The sequence below is a fragment of the Carya illinoinensis genome, chromosome 15 (genome assembly GCF_018687715.1).
Source record: "Carya illinoinensis cultivar Pawnee chromosome 15, C.illinoinensisPawnee_v1, whole genome shotgun sequence".
Lineage (NCBI taxonomy): Eukaryota > Viridiplantae > Streptophyta > Magnoliopsida > Fagales > Juglandaceae > Carya > Carya illinoinensis.
This window is the reverse complement of record NC_056766.1, coordinates 3,193,226-3,212,843: the sequence shown is the minus strand read 5'-3', so window position 1 is coordinate 3,212,843 and position 19,618 is coordinate 3,193,226. Positions and strand designations below refer to the sequence as shown.

Genomic DNA, 19,618 nt, shown 5'->3' with positions numbered 1-19,618 from the left:
CAAATCATCTCTCGGTCAAAAAAGTTTGGGTACAGAAAAAGACAGCATACTGTTGTGTGTTGATGCATGATAGCAAGAATTCTGCAGATTGACCAATAAAATCTATACACACAGAAATTAGAAAATAAGAATGCTTACTGGTGCATTAATAACAACCTTAGCTAGCAATTTTTAGCATCCTTTGTCCGGGTTTCAATTTGTTTTAGAGAGGCAAGGATTATATAGGTGCACTGCTATGAGAGAATCACTAGAGGTATCATTTAAAATGCTAAAATAATATGAATAGGGAAAAGAAGAGAGAAGTGGTTATAACTTGTATTTGGAGAATACACATAATCTACCATCCAACTAATAGGCATTTTTCATCCATCTTAATTATTAGGTTAAACTTATTTATTCAATTTTTTATGTTTTATGTGCCAATGTTAGTACTATGGACAAAAGGTAAAGTTGTTCCAATATTTTGAAGTTCTAAGATTGGTTGCAGCAGTGCTTTAAGTTCGAAGGTGAGAGCCAGGAATGCAATTCAAAGCTCTCTTCCCATTGTTTGCCTGACAAAAGATTCAACACTACTAATTAAAGAATGCATCCCACTATAATAATACCGATATGTTTGCAATTGACTGATTCACCTCTACTCTGATGCACTAAGCCACTTTAAAATCAGATTATCAAAGGCATCGTTGATGTGCTCCTATTCAAATGTATGACCACACAATACAAAGTCATGGCTTGCACTAGTCTCAATTGGAATAGAACTCTCTGCTTTCAACAAGAAGACCTTTGGCATTTTTCTTGTACTCAGCTCCTTCCTTAAGTTGTCATTTGCTTTTATACACAATTTCTTCATCATCCACAGCAAATGCTGGATTACAGAGGCATCTAAATAGTCTACCGAAACCCTGCCAGATAAGAAAAAGGGAAAAAGAAAATAATCAACATTGATGTATGCATTTATCTAAATAAGATTAGTAGTCCAGCGAAAGATTTATTTACTCTAAATTGCTTTCTAACATGCCTGAGTGAGTAGGGGAGTTCGATATGAAAGTGGTCTTGGTGAGTCATCATCAGAACTGCTATCAGAAGTGCTTCCATCATCATCTCCATCTGCAGCATCTTTTTTCTTCGATGTTCCTCCACTTTGTTCATGCTTTTCATGCTGAAAGCACCATCAGTTTACTAGTTATCAAATAGGAAAACGTCATTTTCAGCATCAGCAACATGATTGTAACTTTTTTTTTTCCCATTTCCTTTTCATTTCCAATTTTTTCATTACATGATCTAAATCCAAAATCTCACCTTATGAGTATGTGAGCATCATCTTATTATAAATTAGATAAGGATAATCTCAAATTCTCATTTTATGGAGTGTATGAAAGTTCCATCCTATCATAAACAAATATAGAGCTTTGTCTATTCACTAATTTACAGCATTTTCATAAGAACGGTATGAAAAATGTCATTATTATTTATTAGTTATTGGTGGGTTTTTTTTTTTTTTTTCAGATATTATGTGCAATTATTATTCCAGGACTTTAGTAGAATGTTCTCCATTCCTTGTGTAGAACATATATAATGTCCTACCTGAAATATCTTTCCAAGAAGTTTCAGAGCAAAAGCACGGGCTTTAAGTTCTTCCTTTCTAACATGGTTTTCCCTTAGCACCTGCAAACAGAATTAGATTCAAGAAAAACATCTTCAGTAATTGAGATTGGTATTATTTCTTAAGCATTTTATACGGAAGAATGTGTTAAAGACTGGATTCATATTCCCTGATTCCAACTCAGTTGAAAAGTAGCAAAAGATAGTCCCAACTGCATGAAATTTTTAAATTTTTACCGTCATAGAGAGAGACCTACTTTATGTTAGTCAGCAAACCAACAGAAACCTGTTTCATGAATAACTATAATTGAACAGGAAAGGGAAAAAAAAAAAAAAAAAAAGATATGCACAAATCATACTTGATTGAAAGAAACATAGAAACTCACCATGTTGCACACGTGCATTAGGGTTACTTCAATATCAACTACATTCAATTTCCATAGCGAGTTCATCAATGTGTCTTTATTTAGGCGTATGCGCGATTCAACATGATTTTCAGGGCCACTTCCATCCATTTTATGCTGCCGCTGGATGTCTTCTTGAAGTTGCAGCAGCTGAAAGGCACCTGGCAAAAACAATTTCTCATTCCAATTAGGTACAAATGGCTTGGGGAGAGAGAGAGGGGGGGGGGGGGGGGGGGGGGGGGGGGGTAACAGACCTTTTGCTGCGGTCAGCTGTGACTTCCAGAAATGTCCTTTGTTCCTAACCCACTCAGCTAAAAATGGCATTCCAAGATAAATAGCTTTCTTTCCAAGCTCTTGTGCTGCTTGTCTTGAATATATGTAGCCAATTGTGTGTAATATTTCCACTCCAAAAGCTGCTTATTAAGACACTAGAAATCGTTTAGCAACATAATTTAGTGTGCACAAGTAACGGCAGGCTTATATGATCACAAAACACTAACGCATCTATCTTCAAAAGAGACAATTACTAGAGGCTTCTTACTAGGTTATACAAATGAGTAACTGTTGTATGAAGCAATTAATTCCTTAAGCTTGTATATAAAGATTCTCATCCCAACTAAAATATTTGTAGTCAAGGAAGGAATAAATTATAGACAACTTCAGCTTTAGTTGGCATAAGAGTAAACTTCTGCTTGAACTGAATTACAAGACAGCAATCATCGCAAGGTTAGAAAGTTATCTACCATACAGAACAACCCAAGACTGAAGTATAATAGATAAAGCATCAATATAAAAATTATCACTTAAAACGCATGATATATACAGCTAGAACTCATGTCACTGTCAACATTACGTTTACATGAATGGAAAATGAATTCAGAAAAAGCAGGAGGAAGCTTAACTAACCTGTATTAGAAAGCTGTCTGGCTTCAGATTCTGCATGCTGTAGGAATCCCTCTTTGTCACCTTGAATGTATTGATTAAGAAAACTTTTCAGTGATCTTGCTAGCTTTTCTTCTCTTTCCTTTTGGACGGCCTACATCATATAGTTCCAAACCAATAATTTAGGGTAGATTAGAGAAACAAGTTCAACTTATCGAAAACCAGACAGACTTGATTTTTTTTTTTAATTTTCTTGCAGAAGTAACTAATGAAAGCTAGAAAAGCTAGAAGATCAAGCAAAGTAACCTTAACTTAAAGTTAAACCTGGCCATTACTCCTGAAAATTGGTAGTTTTTATTTTCAGTTATATTTACTAGCATGGAGGAACATGCCAAGCAGACTGTCATTTCCAAAAAGTCCAAGAATTCAAAAAAGTATGGCTTTTGGATTAACTGAACTTACCTTCAACTTATCATGAAGATTTTCAGGCTTGTCATTCTCACCAGCTAATTCAGAAGAAGCCATTGATGCTACAGCTAGATGTCCTATGTAGTCCTCAAATAGCTCACTTCCAAAGAGCAGAGCAAAGACAGCCATGGGGTCAAGCATGGTTTCTCTGGAATGGAAAACAACAACTCTTTGATGATTATACATATCCAAGAGAGAATTAATATAGGAAAAGACATAATGACCCCAACATTACCTAGATATGCAATTCTTTCCATTTCGATCATATCCATCTCTTTGCACTGGATCACTCAAAACTTGATAAGCTTCACCTAATACCTAGACACATTAGAATTAATGAGTGTAGTATGATTGGCTATGAAAGGTTGTAGTCTCTGATGCTCGACAGAAAAACTCACTTTCCTATCATTTTTCCCATTCTTTTCGTGGAAGAAAGGGAAAAATTAAAGAGATTCTTGAAAATTAAGAATCTTATTAGGAGGAAAATATAGTTAAAGATGAACCAGAGGACTTGCCTGAAATCTTTCAGCAGCTTGAGGGTCATTCGGATTTTTATCAGGATGAACTTGCCTTGCCTGCACCAAAATTAGCATCTCCCTCTATGATCTTAGAAGGTAAAAAGGGGGGAAAAGAAGAAGAAATATTGCTACTGAATGAAAGGCCTAAAATTGGAAATTCTAAGAACAATGTATACATATATAGAAACATCAATAAAATGTATCCCAAACAGCATCATAGACTCATTATAGTTTAACCTCCATCTAACTTGATATCTATATGGAAGCTGAGACAACCTTTACAATACTCAATACAAACATCAAGAATCAAACGTATCCTCCAAGTGCCATGCACCAGATCTAAAACAAATCCAGACCTTAAGATAATAAGCCTTTCGAATCTCTTCTTCAGAAGCAGAGGAACTAACGCCAAGAACATCATAGTACTCAGTTTCCTTCACCATCATTGCACTCGCCCCGATAGCGAAACTCGAGCTTCTCCGATGACTCCTCATGACAGAGCTTGAAAGTACAAAACAAGGATGGACAAAAATTGAGAAAGATAATGAAGAAAGTGGAAGAGATAAAGAAAGAAGAAAAGGAGTGGAGAATGTGAGTACAGACCCACGAGGGAGCCGAACTTTGCCTTTCCAGTTCTCTAACGGCAATAAACTAATGCATGAAACCGCTTTTTCGCGGGAGGAAACAGTTATTTTAACTGTCACTTTGGTGGCGCTTATCATAATAGTACAACATACGAATTACTTTTCAAGGTTCCATGAGCTGTGCTGTCGGCAGGTGGGGGCTGTGTTTGGGCTTTGTTTGGCATGGGCTTGGTTGAGGGTGGGGATCCATGTGGGGGCTGGCCAGGATTATTACTTTTTGAGCCGGGTTTCATTTTCAGTGGGCTTTCTGAGGGTGGGGTCCAAATTTTTTTTTTTTTTTTTCCTGCTGATCGAATGTGAAATATTTAGGAAAATACTATCCCAAATTATTTTTCGTATTTAAAAGTCTCAAAATTTGAAAGATAGGAAAGTAAGTTTTACCATATTTATTATTAAAAAAAAAAGTGAATTTTATTTACTGATTTATACTGTCTACAAGCGAATTTGCGTACCAATACTACTGCCTTCATATTCAAAATTTAAATTGGCACAATTCTTATTAAACTTAAACTTTCTAACCAATCACGTTAAATGGATGTATATATTAATACGTAAAATCACTTATAACCAGATTCTTCCTCTATTTTTATGGGTTTAAAGAAAGAATAATGATATATAATATATATAACCATAAAATGTACAGGTCTCGAGCAGGACCTCTATGAAAAAGTCAACCCTACTATGAAAAAGTATGAAATATTTACTTTAGGGCTTACTTTTTTACAAAAAGCTTGTGCAAAATTGAAGCATTTAGAGTACCCTTAAGGAAAACGCTAGGAAATGCAATGAAAAGAGGTCCTACCAGGACTCAAAAGAGTCAAAAACAGTTAATTAGATTCAAGTCCACGAGTACTAACCACGACTCCATACAACAAGGAAAATACATCAACATCTAAATTGATAACGCGCATTGTATTATGCAATGGGCCACTTCCACGCACATTTATGAAAGCATACCCCTCAACGTCATCCCACCATGTCTCCTAGCTTTGAATGAACCTTGTTGATAAAACAAAACAAAAAAAAAAAAAACAAGGAAGAAGAATAAGAAGAAAAGAACCACAAAGCATATGTTTGGCCACAAGAAAATTTAGGTTTCCTTCAAAGAAAATAAAAGCAAGTTCTGTATCACATCCTCATCAGTCATCGTCCCAAAGGACTAATCAATGATACAATTAGAGTCTCATCGAAACCTTATAAAGAGCTCTCATTTTTAAGCAATGTAAGATTTCATTCACCACCTACTATTATCTTTATCATATAGAGTATCACACATGCTCACTATTGAGATTACTCGAAACTCAAGTTGTGTTATCATTTAGAGCAAATACTATATTTGAAAACTGCTTGAAATAACTTAATTTGATGCATTAGATTGTAAATTTTTTTTTTTTTTAATACTGTAAAGTAGATCAGCGTTTGAGATAAAGAAATATGGATCTTCAACTAGACTTTAAATTGAAAGTGAATGGGATGTCATACACACACCAACCCTTGTGGCACTAAGGGTTACAGACTTCAGGCGATGAATTTCACATTTGAGATTGACTAGCATCTAATTTTGCATCAATTCCATAAACCATCAATTGAATACAAAATTAAGTGTTGTCCAGGACCAACATATTGAAAACTCAGCAGTTAGCCTGTCACACTCATGGTAATTTGAAGAGATGAACAAAAATAAGTCTAAGAAGCTGCCTTTCCTTAACTGGCATGGATACTTTTTCATGAGATCCTAAAGCCTGCAAGGCTTCAAAGAGGAAAGATTACTAAGGCGTTTTCCATGTTAAATCATGATAGGCAAGACCGCTGACTGATACCTGAAAATCTTAATCTCTCTGCCGCTCATGATATGTCAAACCGAACAACAATACAAGTGATATTATCTGAACTTCCTCGGTCGTAAGCTTCTGTTATAAGTCTTCTTGATGCCTCTTCTGCATTTGCAATATCTTGCACTAGAGCCACAGCATCCTGAAAGGAAAAACATACAGCACTCAGAGATGCTGAGATTCCATGATAAATTAATAATTTATGCAGCAAATGAGATGGAACTAATGGAGGAGATATAAGAGAGAAGATATAACCATCTTCAGGTTATACAAAGAATGAAGAACATCTCAACCAGTGGATTTAGTATCCTATGCCCCTTACTCAAACACGCTTAAATTAATGAAAAAGATAATAGAACACTTAAAAAGACAAGTAGAGCATAGATTATTTCAAGGGAAGTAGAGCATAGAACAGAGAATATCTTCTTCTTTTTTTCTCAATTTGGAGAGGGAAGAGGGAAGAAGGGGATGGGCTTAAAAACTTAAATAGTTAAACAGCCAAATTTGTCTCTTTTTTTTTTTTTTTTTCTATGATTAAAAAACAGCCAAATTTCAACTCCTGTTCTAGATTTTCCTTCCAGGTTATAAAGGAAAAATATAGTTGCAAGTACAATTGTACACTAATCTGTGCACCAATGTGATGTGATTGGTCAAAAAGTAGATTTTATTGAAAACAATGTTAATTTAAATTTTAAGTATGAATGAATTAGTATTGGTACACAGATTAGTATGCGACTGTGCTTGTATATAGCAAAACTCAGTTATAAATCTGTACTATCCAATCTATGAATTCCGCCTGCAGCCTACCGCTTGAAAATGGCACAAGCAGGTAGCTACACTGTTCAGGTCATCAAACTGTTCTGTCCTTGAACCAAATAACCTACCAATAGGGCCATTGGGGCTGAGGATATGGACAACTGGAAAGTACATTTCCCTTGAAGCTAATCATTTACCCATTGGCAAGGTGAACGAAAGCCCCTGAAGTTAACTTTGTGATGAACCTTACAGAGCCACTCGGCTCCTGAAGAAAAGGAAGCATCTCTTGTGGACAATGAGTACAAGGAGACGGTATTAGCAAGATAAGGTTCTACAAAGTTTCTAACTTAACAGGCATACACCACGTGTACCACATTTTCTCACGTATAGGAATGCTTCAAAGCTAATTATTTGACTTCCCAAACTTTGTGGGTTAAGTAGGAGGTTCAAGGTAACAGATACAGCATCCTGGCTGAAGACAACAGGACACATAGAATAACAATTTTTTGTGGTTATCTTGTTCATGCCTTTTTATTAAAAATATATATATTATTAGCTACATATCCTTCCCTCACAGAGAGGAAAAAAATCCATAAGGGGACACAAATCGAACTTCTAAATAGAAATACAAAGAAATCTCAGATCCAATATGCCCCCATCTCTTCAAAAAACATAAATAAGGACTGCTCATTTTCTAAGGATCTAAATAATTTTACATGCATGCAAATTAGAACATCCACAGTTTTTTGAAGAAACACTGAAAAGGGAACTCCAGACAAATTTGTTTGCAGATTACTTAAAGGCTTAAACACTCACCTTATTTGAAATGACATTCCAAAGCCCATCGCTAGCAAGAATTACGAAATCTACGCCATCAATTTCCTCTTCCTAAGCATTGGAACATGAGAGAGTGAGCAAAAACACAAGTAAAGATAGTACAGTGAAGCTTCAGTAAAAATCTCCACATGCTTCAGCAAAGTAAAATGGCAATGTGTAAAAGAGACTTATATTTTTTACACAGCCAATCCCAAATTTGGAGAGACGAGTGCCATTTTTTTTTTTAAGTAATAAACTTTATTGAAACGAATGAAATTAGGCGGATCCCATGTACACAGGAAATATACAAGATGAAGCACCTTATTACATTCTAGAAAGCTGAAAAGAAAACAAAAACTCATGAACACTCTCTCCCTTTAATACAATAGCAGAAAACTAATGAAAAAGAGAAGACACATAGAAATTCCAGATATCGCCCACTGCTTTCCCTGTTGTGAAACATCTGTCATTCCTTTCCGTCCATAAACACCACAACAAGCACAATGGTATCATCCTCCATGCCGCATCCAGTTGAGAGTTATTGTGATTTCTGTTCCAGCAGGCTAAAACCTCCACCACCCTCTAAGGCATAATCCAACTCAGCCCAGCTCTACAAAGAATACCCATAACTCCCTAGCCACCTCACAATGAAGAAAAACATGATCAATCGATTCACCATCCTTCTTACACATGAAGCACCACTCCATAATAATCATACCATGCTTTCTCAGATTATCAATTGTCAAAATCTTCCCTAGGGCAGTAGTCCACGTAGAAAAGGCAACTTTAGACGGCACACAAACCTTCCAAATGCTCTTCCACGGAAAAGAAACATGCTGTTGGGCAGACAACACCTTATAAAATGACTTAACAGAAAATTATTGCTCCCCGAGTGTTTCCACAGCAAACGATCTCTCCCATTTGCACCTATCTTTACAAAATACAAAAAACTCAAAAAACCTGCAATCTCATCAAGTTCCTAATCCTGGGCATTTCTAGTGAAAATAACATTCCAATGTACAGCCCCATCAACACTACACAGCACCTCTGAAACAGCAACCAGCTGGTTACCAACCAAGCAGAAAACAACCGGAAAAACAGCATAAAGAGGTCTCTCACAACACCACTCATCAAACCAGAACCGGATTCTATCACCGACTCAAACCTCTAACTTGATATGTTTTTAAAAAATGTTCCTCCCCTTTCTAATATATTTCCAAGGGCAAACACCATCAGACCCCCAACCCTCCTTAGAACACCATCCCCCCCACTCACACCTATATTTCCGATCAATCACCTCTCCAAAAAAAGAATCTCCTCCCTTTTGATACCTCCACAACCATTTCCCCAATAATGCCTTATTAAAAAAGTTCAAGCCTCTCACCCCCAAGCCACCATTCACTATCGGATAAATCACCCTTTGCCAATTCACAAAATGAAATTTATTCTCCTCCCCCAAACCACCCCATAAAAAGGCTCTAAACAATTTTTCAATCCGATGAGCCACTCCCATCAGTAATGGAATAAAGAAAGATAATATGTGGGAAGGTTGGAAGGGGGCTTTTGATAAGAGTTAACCTCCCCCCCTTTGAGAGAGGAGCAGCTTAGGAGCCGGTTTGCAGTAGGTTAACAACATCTAAAATTCAGGCACTTTTGATACATGGATCCTTGTAAGATAAGACCAAGAATTTAGAAAGAGGTACGAAACAAATAAAAGGATGAAAAATTTCAGAAGGGGTTAGGAGAGACTAATGAATAGAATGTCAATAATTAAAATAAAACTTGTTGTAAACCTGAGCAATGCACAGAAATAGCTAAATTTAATTCAATTACAAAATTTTATTTAAAATTTAGCAAAACTAAGTAATAGTAATTTTGATTTTAAATAAAAATATTTATTAAAGTGGATATATTGATTTTTATTTTTATTTTATAAGTTTAACTTAATGAAATATATGATATATATTATTTAATTTTCATTTAACAATAATATTCTAGGATAGTTGATGAGGTGGCTTCATAAAAGCAAAACTCCATACTTCAAAAATTATATGGTATATATAGCAGGTTTTATTGGCTGCACCCTTTTTTTTATAAATAAATAAATTATATTGATCAAAGAATGACAAGGTCAGTACACAACTCTAATGCCCCAATTAGGTAGGCACATTAGAGACAAGAAAATCATGAAGGTCCATGGCATTAAGCAATAGCCCAACTACAAAGAGTTCTAAAAAATAAAAGTTTAAGCTCCTCACGATCTCTCTTGGTCTTCAAAAGTCCGCTCATTGCGCTCCTGCCACAAGCACCACATAATGTATAGAGGGATCATCTTCCAAATTTCTTTTATTGGTTGCCTGCCTCTTATGTTTGACCAACTAGCCAGAACTGCCTCCACTGTCTTCGGCATAACCCAGGCCATATCCATTCAAGCAAAAACCTCACTCCATAGAATCCTAGCTGTATCACAATGCAAAAGGAGATGCTAAACCAACTCTCCCCCTCCTCTGCACATGCAACACCAATCTACAATGATAATCCTCCTTTTCCTCAAGTTATCAGTGGTGAGAATCTTGCCCAAAGAAGCAATCCATACAAAGAAAGAAACTTTGAGAGGTGCCTTGTGTCTCCAGATCTTCCTCCAAGGGTACTGAGTATTGGGCTTTTGGATTAGGGCCTTATAGAAAGAACGAACGGAAAAAGTATCTTTGCCTGCTAGAGTCCACCACATAACATCCTCTTGTTGCCTGTTTGGTCTTATAGAGTATAAGAGTCCATAGAAATCTACAAAGTTGCTTATTTCCCAATCCTGTGCCGGCCTACTAAAATTAATGTTCCAAAGTATTTGTCCCCCCGAGATCTCCATGATCTCCAACACTGCAACATCCTTATCACTTGCAATCTGAAAAAGAGAATGATACAGGTCTTGTAAAGCTCTATTGCCACACCAAACATCTCCCCAGAATTTGATCATCGATCCCACACCCAGCTGAAACTTAACATACCGGTTAAAAACCCCCCACCCTCTTCTTATATGTTTCCACAACCCAACTCCATAGGCCCCCGTTACTTATCTTGTACACCAATCCCCCCATAAACCACCATATTTCTTCTCAATCACCAATTTCCATAGAGAGTCTGGTTCCCTAGCAAATCTCCACAGTTACTTGCCTAATAATGCTCAATTGAATACCCTTAAACTTCTAATCCCCAAACCTCCCCCCAAGATAAGACGCTGCACCTACCCCCAGTTAACCAAGTGAAACTTGAACTCCTCCCCCATACCCTCCCACAAAAAATCACACTAGAGCTTCTCAATACAGATCGCCACACTTGTAGGTATTGGGAAAAGAGATAAAAAATAAGTAGGAAGGTTAGAAAGAGTACTCTTTATCAAGGTAATCCTTCCACCTTTCAACAAGTACATTCTCTTCCACCCCGCTAGTCTTCGCTCTATTTTCTCAATCATTGTATCCCATATCGAAGGCACCCTCGAAACACTGCCCAATGGAAGTCCCAAATAAGTCATAGGAAAAGCGGTAATCTTGCACCCAAACGTCCTAGCCAACTGGCGTATATTCGAAACTTCCCTGATTGGCACCATTTCTTATTTTTCTAAGTTCACTTTCAACCTGGAAACTGCCTCAAAGCAAAAGAGTAGAGCCTTCAAAACTTGCAACTAATTTTGCTTCGCTTCGCACATAATAAGAGTGTTATCTGCAAGAAGTAAATGAGAAATATTGATAGTACCTCTATCCGGGGTACCAATCGGGACTTCGTTTAGTAGACCATTTGCAACCATAGCCGCGAGCATCCTGCTTAGAGCCTCCATTACTATTACGAACAACAAGGGTGACAACGGGTCCCCTTGTCTCAAACCACGAGAATTATGAAAAAAACACACTAAACATCCATTCACCAATACAGAGAACTTTGCTGTAGATATGCACCAATGAATCCACGCACTCCATCGCTCCCCAAAACCACATCTCCTGAGCAAATGAAGGAAATCCCAATTAACATGGTCATAGGCCTTTTCTATATCAAGTTTGCACATGATCCCTGTATTCCCGGCTTTCAAACTACTATCAAGGCATTCATTGGCTATTAGCACCGCATTCAAAATCTGTCTGCCTTTTACAAAGGCATTTTGAGGTTTCGTGACAATATTCTCCATCACCTCACTCAATCTATTTGCTAGTACTTTAGAGATTATCTTATAAACCCCATTCACTAGACTAATAGGCCGAAACTCTTTAATCTCTGTAGCCCCCACCTTCTTATGTATCAATGCTAGGAAAGTGATGTTAAGGCTTTTTTCAAATTTTCCAGTCACAAAAAACTCTTGGAACACCTTCATGAGATCCTCTTTTAGCACTTCCCAACAGTCTTGGAAGAATCCCATAGAAAATCCGTCCGGTCCTAGAGCCTTGTCCCTGTCCATTTTCCTTACTACTTCAAAAACCTCTATTTCCTCAAAATCCCTTTCCAAGCATGACGCCTCGCTCGATGGTATCAAAGACCATCCCATTCAGAGGGGGCCGCCATCCCACTTGCTCCGTTAGTAAGTTCTCATAGAAGTCAACAACATGATTGTGGATTACCTACTCATCCCTACATTCTGCCCCATCGATTTTCAGCATCTCAATATTATTATTTCTCCCATGAGAGTTTGCAATTCTATGGAAAAAACTCGTGCTTCGGTCTCCTTCCCTCAACCACAAAGCCCTGGACTTTTGGCGCCAAGACATCTCATCTAATAATAGCATCCTCTCAACCTCGGCAACCAGCTCAGCCTTTCGATCTTGTTCTTCCTAGGTAAGTGATTGTACCTCTTAGAGCTTCTCTATCTCCTGAATTTCCAGCAACTTTATTTTTTTGTTTTCCCCAACATTACCGAACAACTCCAAGTTCTACACTTTTAGGTCTCTTTCAAGTGCTTTCAGTTTCTCCGCAAAAATGAAACTGGAAGTACCTTGGAACTAATAAGAAGACCACCACTATTTGACCCTATCTACAAAGCCTTCCGATTTTAGCCACATATTCTCAAATTTGAAAGGCTGACAACCATTACGCACTCCTCCACAATCCAGCAAAATAGGCCAATGATCCAAGCCAATACGAGGCATACGTTTTTGCCGTACATTTGGGAAATGGCTTTCCCATTCTGGTGAACTTAAGAACCGATCCAATCGAGACCATGACTGGTTATTAGACCAAGTAGCAGTACCCCCAGCTAGTGGCAAGTCCAATAAGTTCAGGTCAAAGATACACTTCAAGAACTCCTCCATAGCTGTCCGCAATCTTCTACTACCCAAAACTTCGCTTGGGAATCTTACAACATTAAAGTCTCCCCCAATACACCATGGGAGTTCCCACCAGGTCTAGACCCCAGCTAATTCTTCCCACAGCAAACTTCTATTTGTATCTAAGTTAGGACTATAGACACCTGCAAAAGCCCACAGAAAGTTATCGGCAACACACTCGAAAGAGCATGCTACCGTGTACTGCCCAACAAAATCCTCCATCTTCTCCACCACCCTCCAATCCCACATCACCACAATCCCTCCCGATGCCCCATTAGAGGCTAAAAACACCCAATCCACATGAATTCCACTCCACAAACTCCTCCCAATTTTCCTATTAATCATTTTCAACTTCGTCTCTTGCAGACATACAATGTCGGCCTTCCACTCCCGAAGCAAGTTTTTGATCCATAGGCGCTTATTGATCTCATTTAGCCCACAGATGTTCCACGACAAAATCTTGGGTTTCATTGAGAAACATCCAGCCCCTTCCCTTTTACCCTACCCCTGCTTGAACTGCCTTCCATATTCATCGACCAAGTCAATCTTTTAAGTTCATGATGCTTCTTCGATTCACCTTTTTTTTTTTTTTGTCTATGTCCCGCTTCAATTGCAGTGAATAGAGCCAAAAACTGCTCCTCATAACCGTCACACACTCAATCCCCCCAAATTTTTTGATCTCTCTCACCTTCTGGAAGACCCAATCTCAGACATTCGGTTGAGCCGGGAAACAGAAGTTCAACGGGACAGGGTCCTCCATCCTGCTCATCTGACTTCCTTGATGTTCATCTTCTAATGCGTTATTGTCCAACCCCAACTGACCACATACATCAGGAAACCCTAGATCACCATCCATCGAGTGCATTAGATCCTCGGATCCCTCCCCTTCATCAACCTCCTCCACCATCTCGTGATTTGGACTTACAGAGGCTACAATCGAACCCAATCTTGTGTCTTCATGGCTTATCGGCACCGTCTGTCCTCCCCTCTCCGAAAGGAGGCCTGCCAAACTCGATAGAGAGCCCAACGCAAGCTGCCTCAACTCTAAACGATCAGTCAATGCCGCCTGGACGTCACCGGAGTGCCCCATCACGATCATCGGTGGTGTCTGTGGGCTCGTCATGACCCTATCCACCGACGACGAGGGTGGCACCGTCTCAGGTATGCACTCCATCGAGCCATCGTAGAGAGTCAGGGGACTCTCCCTAACGGAATTGGGCTTTGCAAAAAGGGGCTGAGGAAGCCCAGGACTCACACCGAGCCCTCCACTCGACGAGGCTCTATTGCCATCAGATAGATCTTTGGGCTAGGCCCTTTCCATAACAGACTTAAGCTGCCCTCCAGACGGCACGTGAGTATTACGGGATTCTTTATGGGATTTGGGCTGAGATTGCAGCCCAGCCTTCTTACTCCAATAAGGTCACCGATAGGAATTTACATGCTCTGGTCCCTTTCCATTTCTACCCCTTTCATCATCCCGGTACCAATTTCTTTCCTTTTTCAGCCCGACGTGCCAACGTACTTCCTCCATCTCCTTCTGCAGTTTCCTCAGCTACCCCTGCAAATCCATCAAACGCCTACGGGTCTCCCACACCTCCTGCCCAGCATGCAACCTACCAACTTCTGCAACCCATACATGGTGTGAGGCTCAACGCTCCACCCCGTCAGAATGTTTGTCACCTCCAACACCCCTCATCTGCGCGTGGTTTGGACCCACCGTCGTGAGAATCTCCTTGAAGGATTGATCATTGGGCCCCTTACTATTTTGCTCGCCTGAGCTCTGACAGCGGGTCCCGGCCTAGTTCCCCTTGAATGGACCAACTCTGCAACAGTTTCCTTCAAACGTCTCCAGCCCCACCCTTCTTCACCTTCAGGGAAACAGAGCAAACAAGTTCTTCCCGCTTGACCATACTCTACGATTGACAAGTATCGCCCACTGCTATTCTCACAACGTTGAGCCACAAAGCTTCGATAGCCCTCCCTTATCACCGAGTACACCTCCTTTTTCCCCCCTCTCAAGCACTCATCCAGCACCTTCACAAACCACAACGCTGTGTTGAGTCCCACCAGCACCTCATGTCTCTCCTTCCAGCCCTACTCTGAAATAGTAGATTGCCCCCCTCCTTCACAAGCACAATCAATTTAGATTCTACTACTAGCTCTCTGGAGACTGCCATCTAGAAAACACCACAATACTACAACGCCACTATCGTAGCAACATCATTGACGAGACAACGTTTTGCATGTGTACGGAGAGAAAATTTGCATAGGACAAAAGTTGCATTATTGGCTGCGCCCTTATCTTTTCCTTGGTAAGATTTGAGCCTAAGACCTACCACAATCCCTGCAATCGTCCTTACTACTTGATACAAATCCATCTAATTTGCACCCGTTCCCAAGAATTGACCGTTTATTTCTTTTCTTTTTTCTAACCTCCTATAATTCCAAGAGCAACTCACAAACAATATATATTAATGTCTTCAATTATATTGACAACCTATTATGGTCTCCTTTTTTTAATGCTACATTTAAATCAAAGATTCTCACTTCAGCATTCACGTGGAAAAGAAAAGAGGAAAGGAAAAGGAAAAGTTAACCTGTATTTCTGGCTCAGCAACTACATATGGCTTTAGTAGTTTGTCCCCAAATGCCCGAGAAACAGCAAGGACGCCACCAACCCGCCAAGTTCCTGTGAAAGCATAGCTATACGTTAGAAGTTTAAAAAAACTGTTACGTAACACTAACTTGTATCCTTGGAGACAGTACCAGTAATAAAACTAGCCTATGACATTTAAACATTGACTGATATCTGATAACATTTGTATATTAAAAAAAAATATTGCACATCATGAGTAATCCTCCTATTCCTGTTCTCTTCTTTTCTTTTCTTTTTTCTTTCTTGTTTCGGGACTTTATCTTGCCCTCCAACTAGATACCTGAGACAACAATGAAGTGGAAATTGTGCAGCCTATACACAACAGTTTTCACACCAACTCAAAAAGAGAGCACATAAGAAACAATTATTATATAAATCTAAAACGAAGTACTAAAAAATAGACGAAGCAATGTCCCTAGAAACAACCAAGAACACACAATTATGGTTTATTACAACAAGCTCATTATGGTTAATACCTTTATGGTCATCCAATATGCTCCATGTGCTTATCAAAGGGATTTTTTTACCAATTATGTTAATCTTTCTTTGTCTCTATTTTCTTTGTTTCCTCCCTTCTCACCCCTCCTAGACTCTCTCTTTTTCTGCTCTCACAATTAAGTGCCCCCCCCCCCCCTCTCTCTCTCTCTCTCTCTCTCTCCCTTTGCTGAATAAAAGAACAGCCCGTGGACTAGAATTTTACAATTTATTGTTATGTTTACTTGTTCCATTCCATATATGCTTTTTAACAGATGAGTTGAGATAAAAGTTGAAAGTTGAATAAAATATTGTCAGAATATTATTTTTTAATATTATTATTGTATTGGGATTTGAAAATGTTGAATTGTTTATTGTATTTTGTGTGCGAATTGTAATGATTAGATGAGACGAGTTAAAAGACTTTTTGTATCCAAACTTCCCCTAAATGTTCATCCCAGTTAAACTCAGTTAAAGTTTGATCTAACAATACAAAGTACAAAACCAATTATTAACACTGAATTATTGATCAGTGCAACTATAATCCTCACGCAACAACTATTAAGCAGATAGTCCTCGTGCTGCAGAAGTTTACATCACAAGCTAATCCAAACAAAACAAACACATACATATAGAATCAGGAAGATGCAACTTACCTGCCCAAATGATGAAACCCCCAGCATCCTCAATCCGTTGACGCTCGTCAGATCTTTCAGGTTTGTGATCGTCAGACAATGCGATAGCTTCAAAAGGAGACAATCACAATCATCCAATTCAGAGTAAAGAAATGGAATTATTGCTTAAATATTTCTATTCTTATACAGATCACTATAGAACCAACAAAAGTCGATCCATTGGCCCAGTTTATTGGTGTCATTACAAAAAGAAATTTTGGTCTGCAATCATTTCTTAGAACAAAATACGAAACATAGATGGTGAAAAAGTATCCTTTAAGTTCTTGATTCCCTATTTTATCCTCAACTTAAAGGCATTATTTCAAGAAATCCCAATCTTAATAGAGAAGGTAGAAACCTGAACCAGCTCTACAGGCAACTACTCTGGAATCACCAACATTTGCAACAAGTAGCCGGTCACCTAACAGCAGAGCAGTTGATGCAGTTGAACCAGAATCTTTTTGATGCCCTTTTTCTTCATTGAGGTAATCAGCATCTGTCTGTCTAAATACTTCAACTACAATAGGAAAAAGAAAAGAGTAAATTGATTGTACATCATGTCCAAATGAATAAAAAATCTCACTCACATTCTATACAAAAAGTAACACTAGAATTTTACCAACTTCGTACCAATAGCTGCTTTTGTATCTTTGATAAAATCTGGGTGGCTACTTAAATTCTTGAAAAGGTTGTTTTTAAGGTATTCAGCAGTTCTTGAACCTCCATGGCCTGAATCAGACAAAAACCATGTAAAAACAAGACAGTTAAGTGGATAAGAAAGCATCTAGACTGTCCCCAACTCATTCAGAAAACTATTGAACCTAAGAATGTTACAAGTCTAGTAGGATGTGCATTGCACCACCAGCCGTGAATTTTTCTTCATATAGAATATACTCAGAAAACAACATTTTACCAGAGATAGAAAATAAAAACCTAGGCCTTACCATCGAAAACACCAAAAAAAGCAACCATCTGACCATCTACTTCCGAAATCCTAGTCTCATAGTAATCCTCCATGGAAGCTCTTTTACCCTTGAAAGTAGAATATCCATAGTTGAAACTTCCATTTCGACTTCCAGTAAGAAAGCTAACAAAAAAATAAGAGAAATTTTAGTCAGGTATGTAACTTCAAGTCTTCAAATACTCTCAGAAAATTGTGGGTATATATAATCTGTTCTTATTTCACCAAGCTCATGGTATTAATTGCATACATATATCAAAGGTCCGACAATCTTTCCGCAATATTTCCCTCAGTGAATAAGACTGATCCGTCAACTAAAATGCTCAAAATTAGGTCTAGCTGTGTAATGATCGAAGTTGAATCATGTAAAAGGACTCATAATAGATTTCAAAAGCATATGACAATTCAAAACCACAAAATTGATTTTCTGAATTCGAAACCAGATATTAGTCAACCTCACTAAAATGACCATGCCACTCGAAATATAACTGACCACTAGAATAATTAGCAGAGCATCAGACCCAAAGCCCGAACAGCGTTTTATATGCTATTTAGCATAAAAGTGAATAGTTTGGTACGTGCTCTCCCGAAATTAACCAAGCCCGGAGTCAACAAACAACTCCAACACAAAAAGCACAGAAAACTTCAAAAGAATTTCCGAAACATGGCATAATCGTCAAGAGTTCGAAATTAGACTAAACTCCCAAAAACCAGACCACATTTCAAGAAAGATCAATCAATCACAACTGTGAAATTCTAAAAATACGGCACCAAAACAAAGAAACAACATAAATCATCAAGACGATAACCCAACGGACAAAAAATTACATTACAATTAAGACGCTTAAAAATAAGAAGCACTGGAAATAAAAAATAAAATCCCAAAAAGATAAAATAGAAGAGAGACCGAGACAGAGAGAGGAGGAATACCTGATGCCGCCCCCACTGAAAATGGGATCGGGATCTTTGGAGGACACTATGAAAGCCGGCACTTGCAATCGTGGTGGTATCGGTGGCCGTGTGGCCTCCACCTCCTGATCAGAAACTCCGGTGATGGAAGTCGGGTCCGTCGGAACTGTGGAATTGCCGGGATCAGTCGTGGTGGTGGTGGCGGTGGTGGTGGTGGTGGCAGAATCATCTCCTGCTGTGTTCATACTCTCTCGCTATTTTTTTTTTTTAATTCTTCTTCTTCTTTTTATTTTTTTATTTTTAAAAGACTTACACAAATAATATTATATTATATATTACGGATAAAATGGGATATTGTTGGGACCGAACACCCAAAGTCAATCGTTCACCGTACACGAACCCCCCCTGCTGTGGGTCCCACTCTACTCTGTCTGTCTTGTGGGGTACCCTTTGAACTTCCAAGATTGGGTTAGCCCAGGCAGAGTCACTAGACAAGACAAGCAAGAGGTGTAAGGGTTGGAAGGCCCCAGTTCAGTTCATTTCCTTCCCATGTCCGGTGGCCTGTTGTTTTCACTTTTTTCCCGATTTTAGATAAAGAAAAAATCCGTTGGAACCATAATTATGTGTTAATATATTTATCGATTTAATATAATTAGTTAAAAGTAAATTTTATTAAAAATAATATTAATTTAAATTTTAAATATAAAAAAATTAAT

General features: G+C 38.4%; 2 protein-coding genes across 9 annotated transcripts; both read right to left on the bottom strand.

Annotated features, from left to right (window-relative positions):
• Window positions 1-445: 445 nt before the first annotated feature.
• On the bottom strand, window positions 446-5,062 carry LOC122296053 (chaperone protein dnaJ 10). Of its 5 annotated transcripts, XM_043105441.1 has the most exons (11): window positions 4,478-5,062; window positions 4,231-4,375; window positions 3,872-3,931; window positions 3,592-3,674; window positions 3,351-3,504; window positions 2,913-3,042; window positions 2,261-2,419; window positions 1,989-2,167; window positions 1,585-1,665; window positions 1,019-1,159; window positions 446-902 (listed from the first exon to the last, which is right to left on the bottom strand). In XM_043105441.1, the coding sequence occupies exons 1-11, from the start codon at window positions 4,594-4,596 to the stop codon at window positions 822-824; spliced, it is 1,332 nt and encodes a 443-aa protein (XP_042961375.1). In that variant the 5' UTR covers window positions 4,597-5,062; the 3' UTR covers window positions 446-821. The 5 variants fall into 5 exon arrangements, 3 of the variants coding, with proteins under 3 accessions (XP_042961375.1, XP_042961374.1, XP_042961376.1); XM_043105440.1 differs by having other exon boundaries at window positions 4,231-5,062; XR_006238368.1 differs by lacking the exon at window positions 446-902 and adding an exon at window positions 1,840-1,888 and having other exon boundaries at window positions 1,117-1,159; window positions 4,231-5,062.
• A 217-nt stretch (window positions 5,063-5,279) lies between these two features.
• Window positions 5,280-19,190, bottom strand: LOC122296055 (probable protein phosphatase 2C 11). Of its 4 annotated transcripts, none has more exons than XM_043105449.1 (9): window positions 18,924-19,190; window positions 17,977-18,119; window positions 17,663-17,761; window positions 17,391-17,549; window positions 17,015-17,101; window positions 15,826-15,917; window positions 7,923-7,994; window positions 6,339-6,492; window positions 5,280-5,517 (listed from the first exon to the last, which is right to left on the bottom strand). In XM_043105449.1, exons 1-8 carry the CDS (start codon window positions 19,145-19,147, stop codon window positions 6,364-6,366), a joined length of 1,005 nt encoding a protein of 334 aa, XP_042961383.1. In that variant the 5' UTR covers window positions 19,148-19,190; the 3' UTR covers window positions 5,280-5,517; window positions 6,339-6,363. The 4 variants fall into 4 exon arrangements, with proteins under 4 accessions (XP_042961383.1, XP_042961385.1, XP_042961384.1 ...); XM_043105451.1 differs by lacking the exon at window positions 5,280-5,517 and adding an exon at window positions 6,068-6,268; XM_043105450.1 differs by lacking the exon at window positions 5,280-5,517 and adding an exon at window positions 6,068-6,260.
• Window positions 19,191-19,618: the final 428 nt, after the last annotated feature.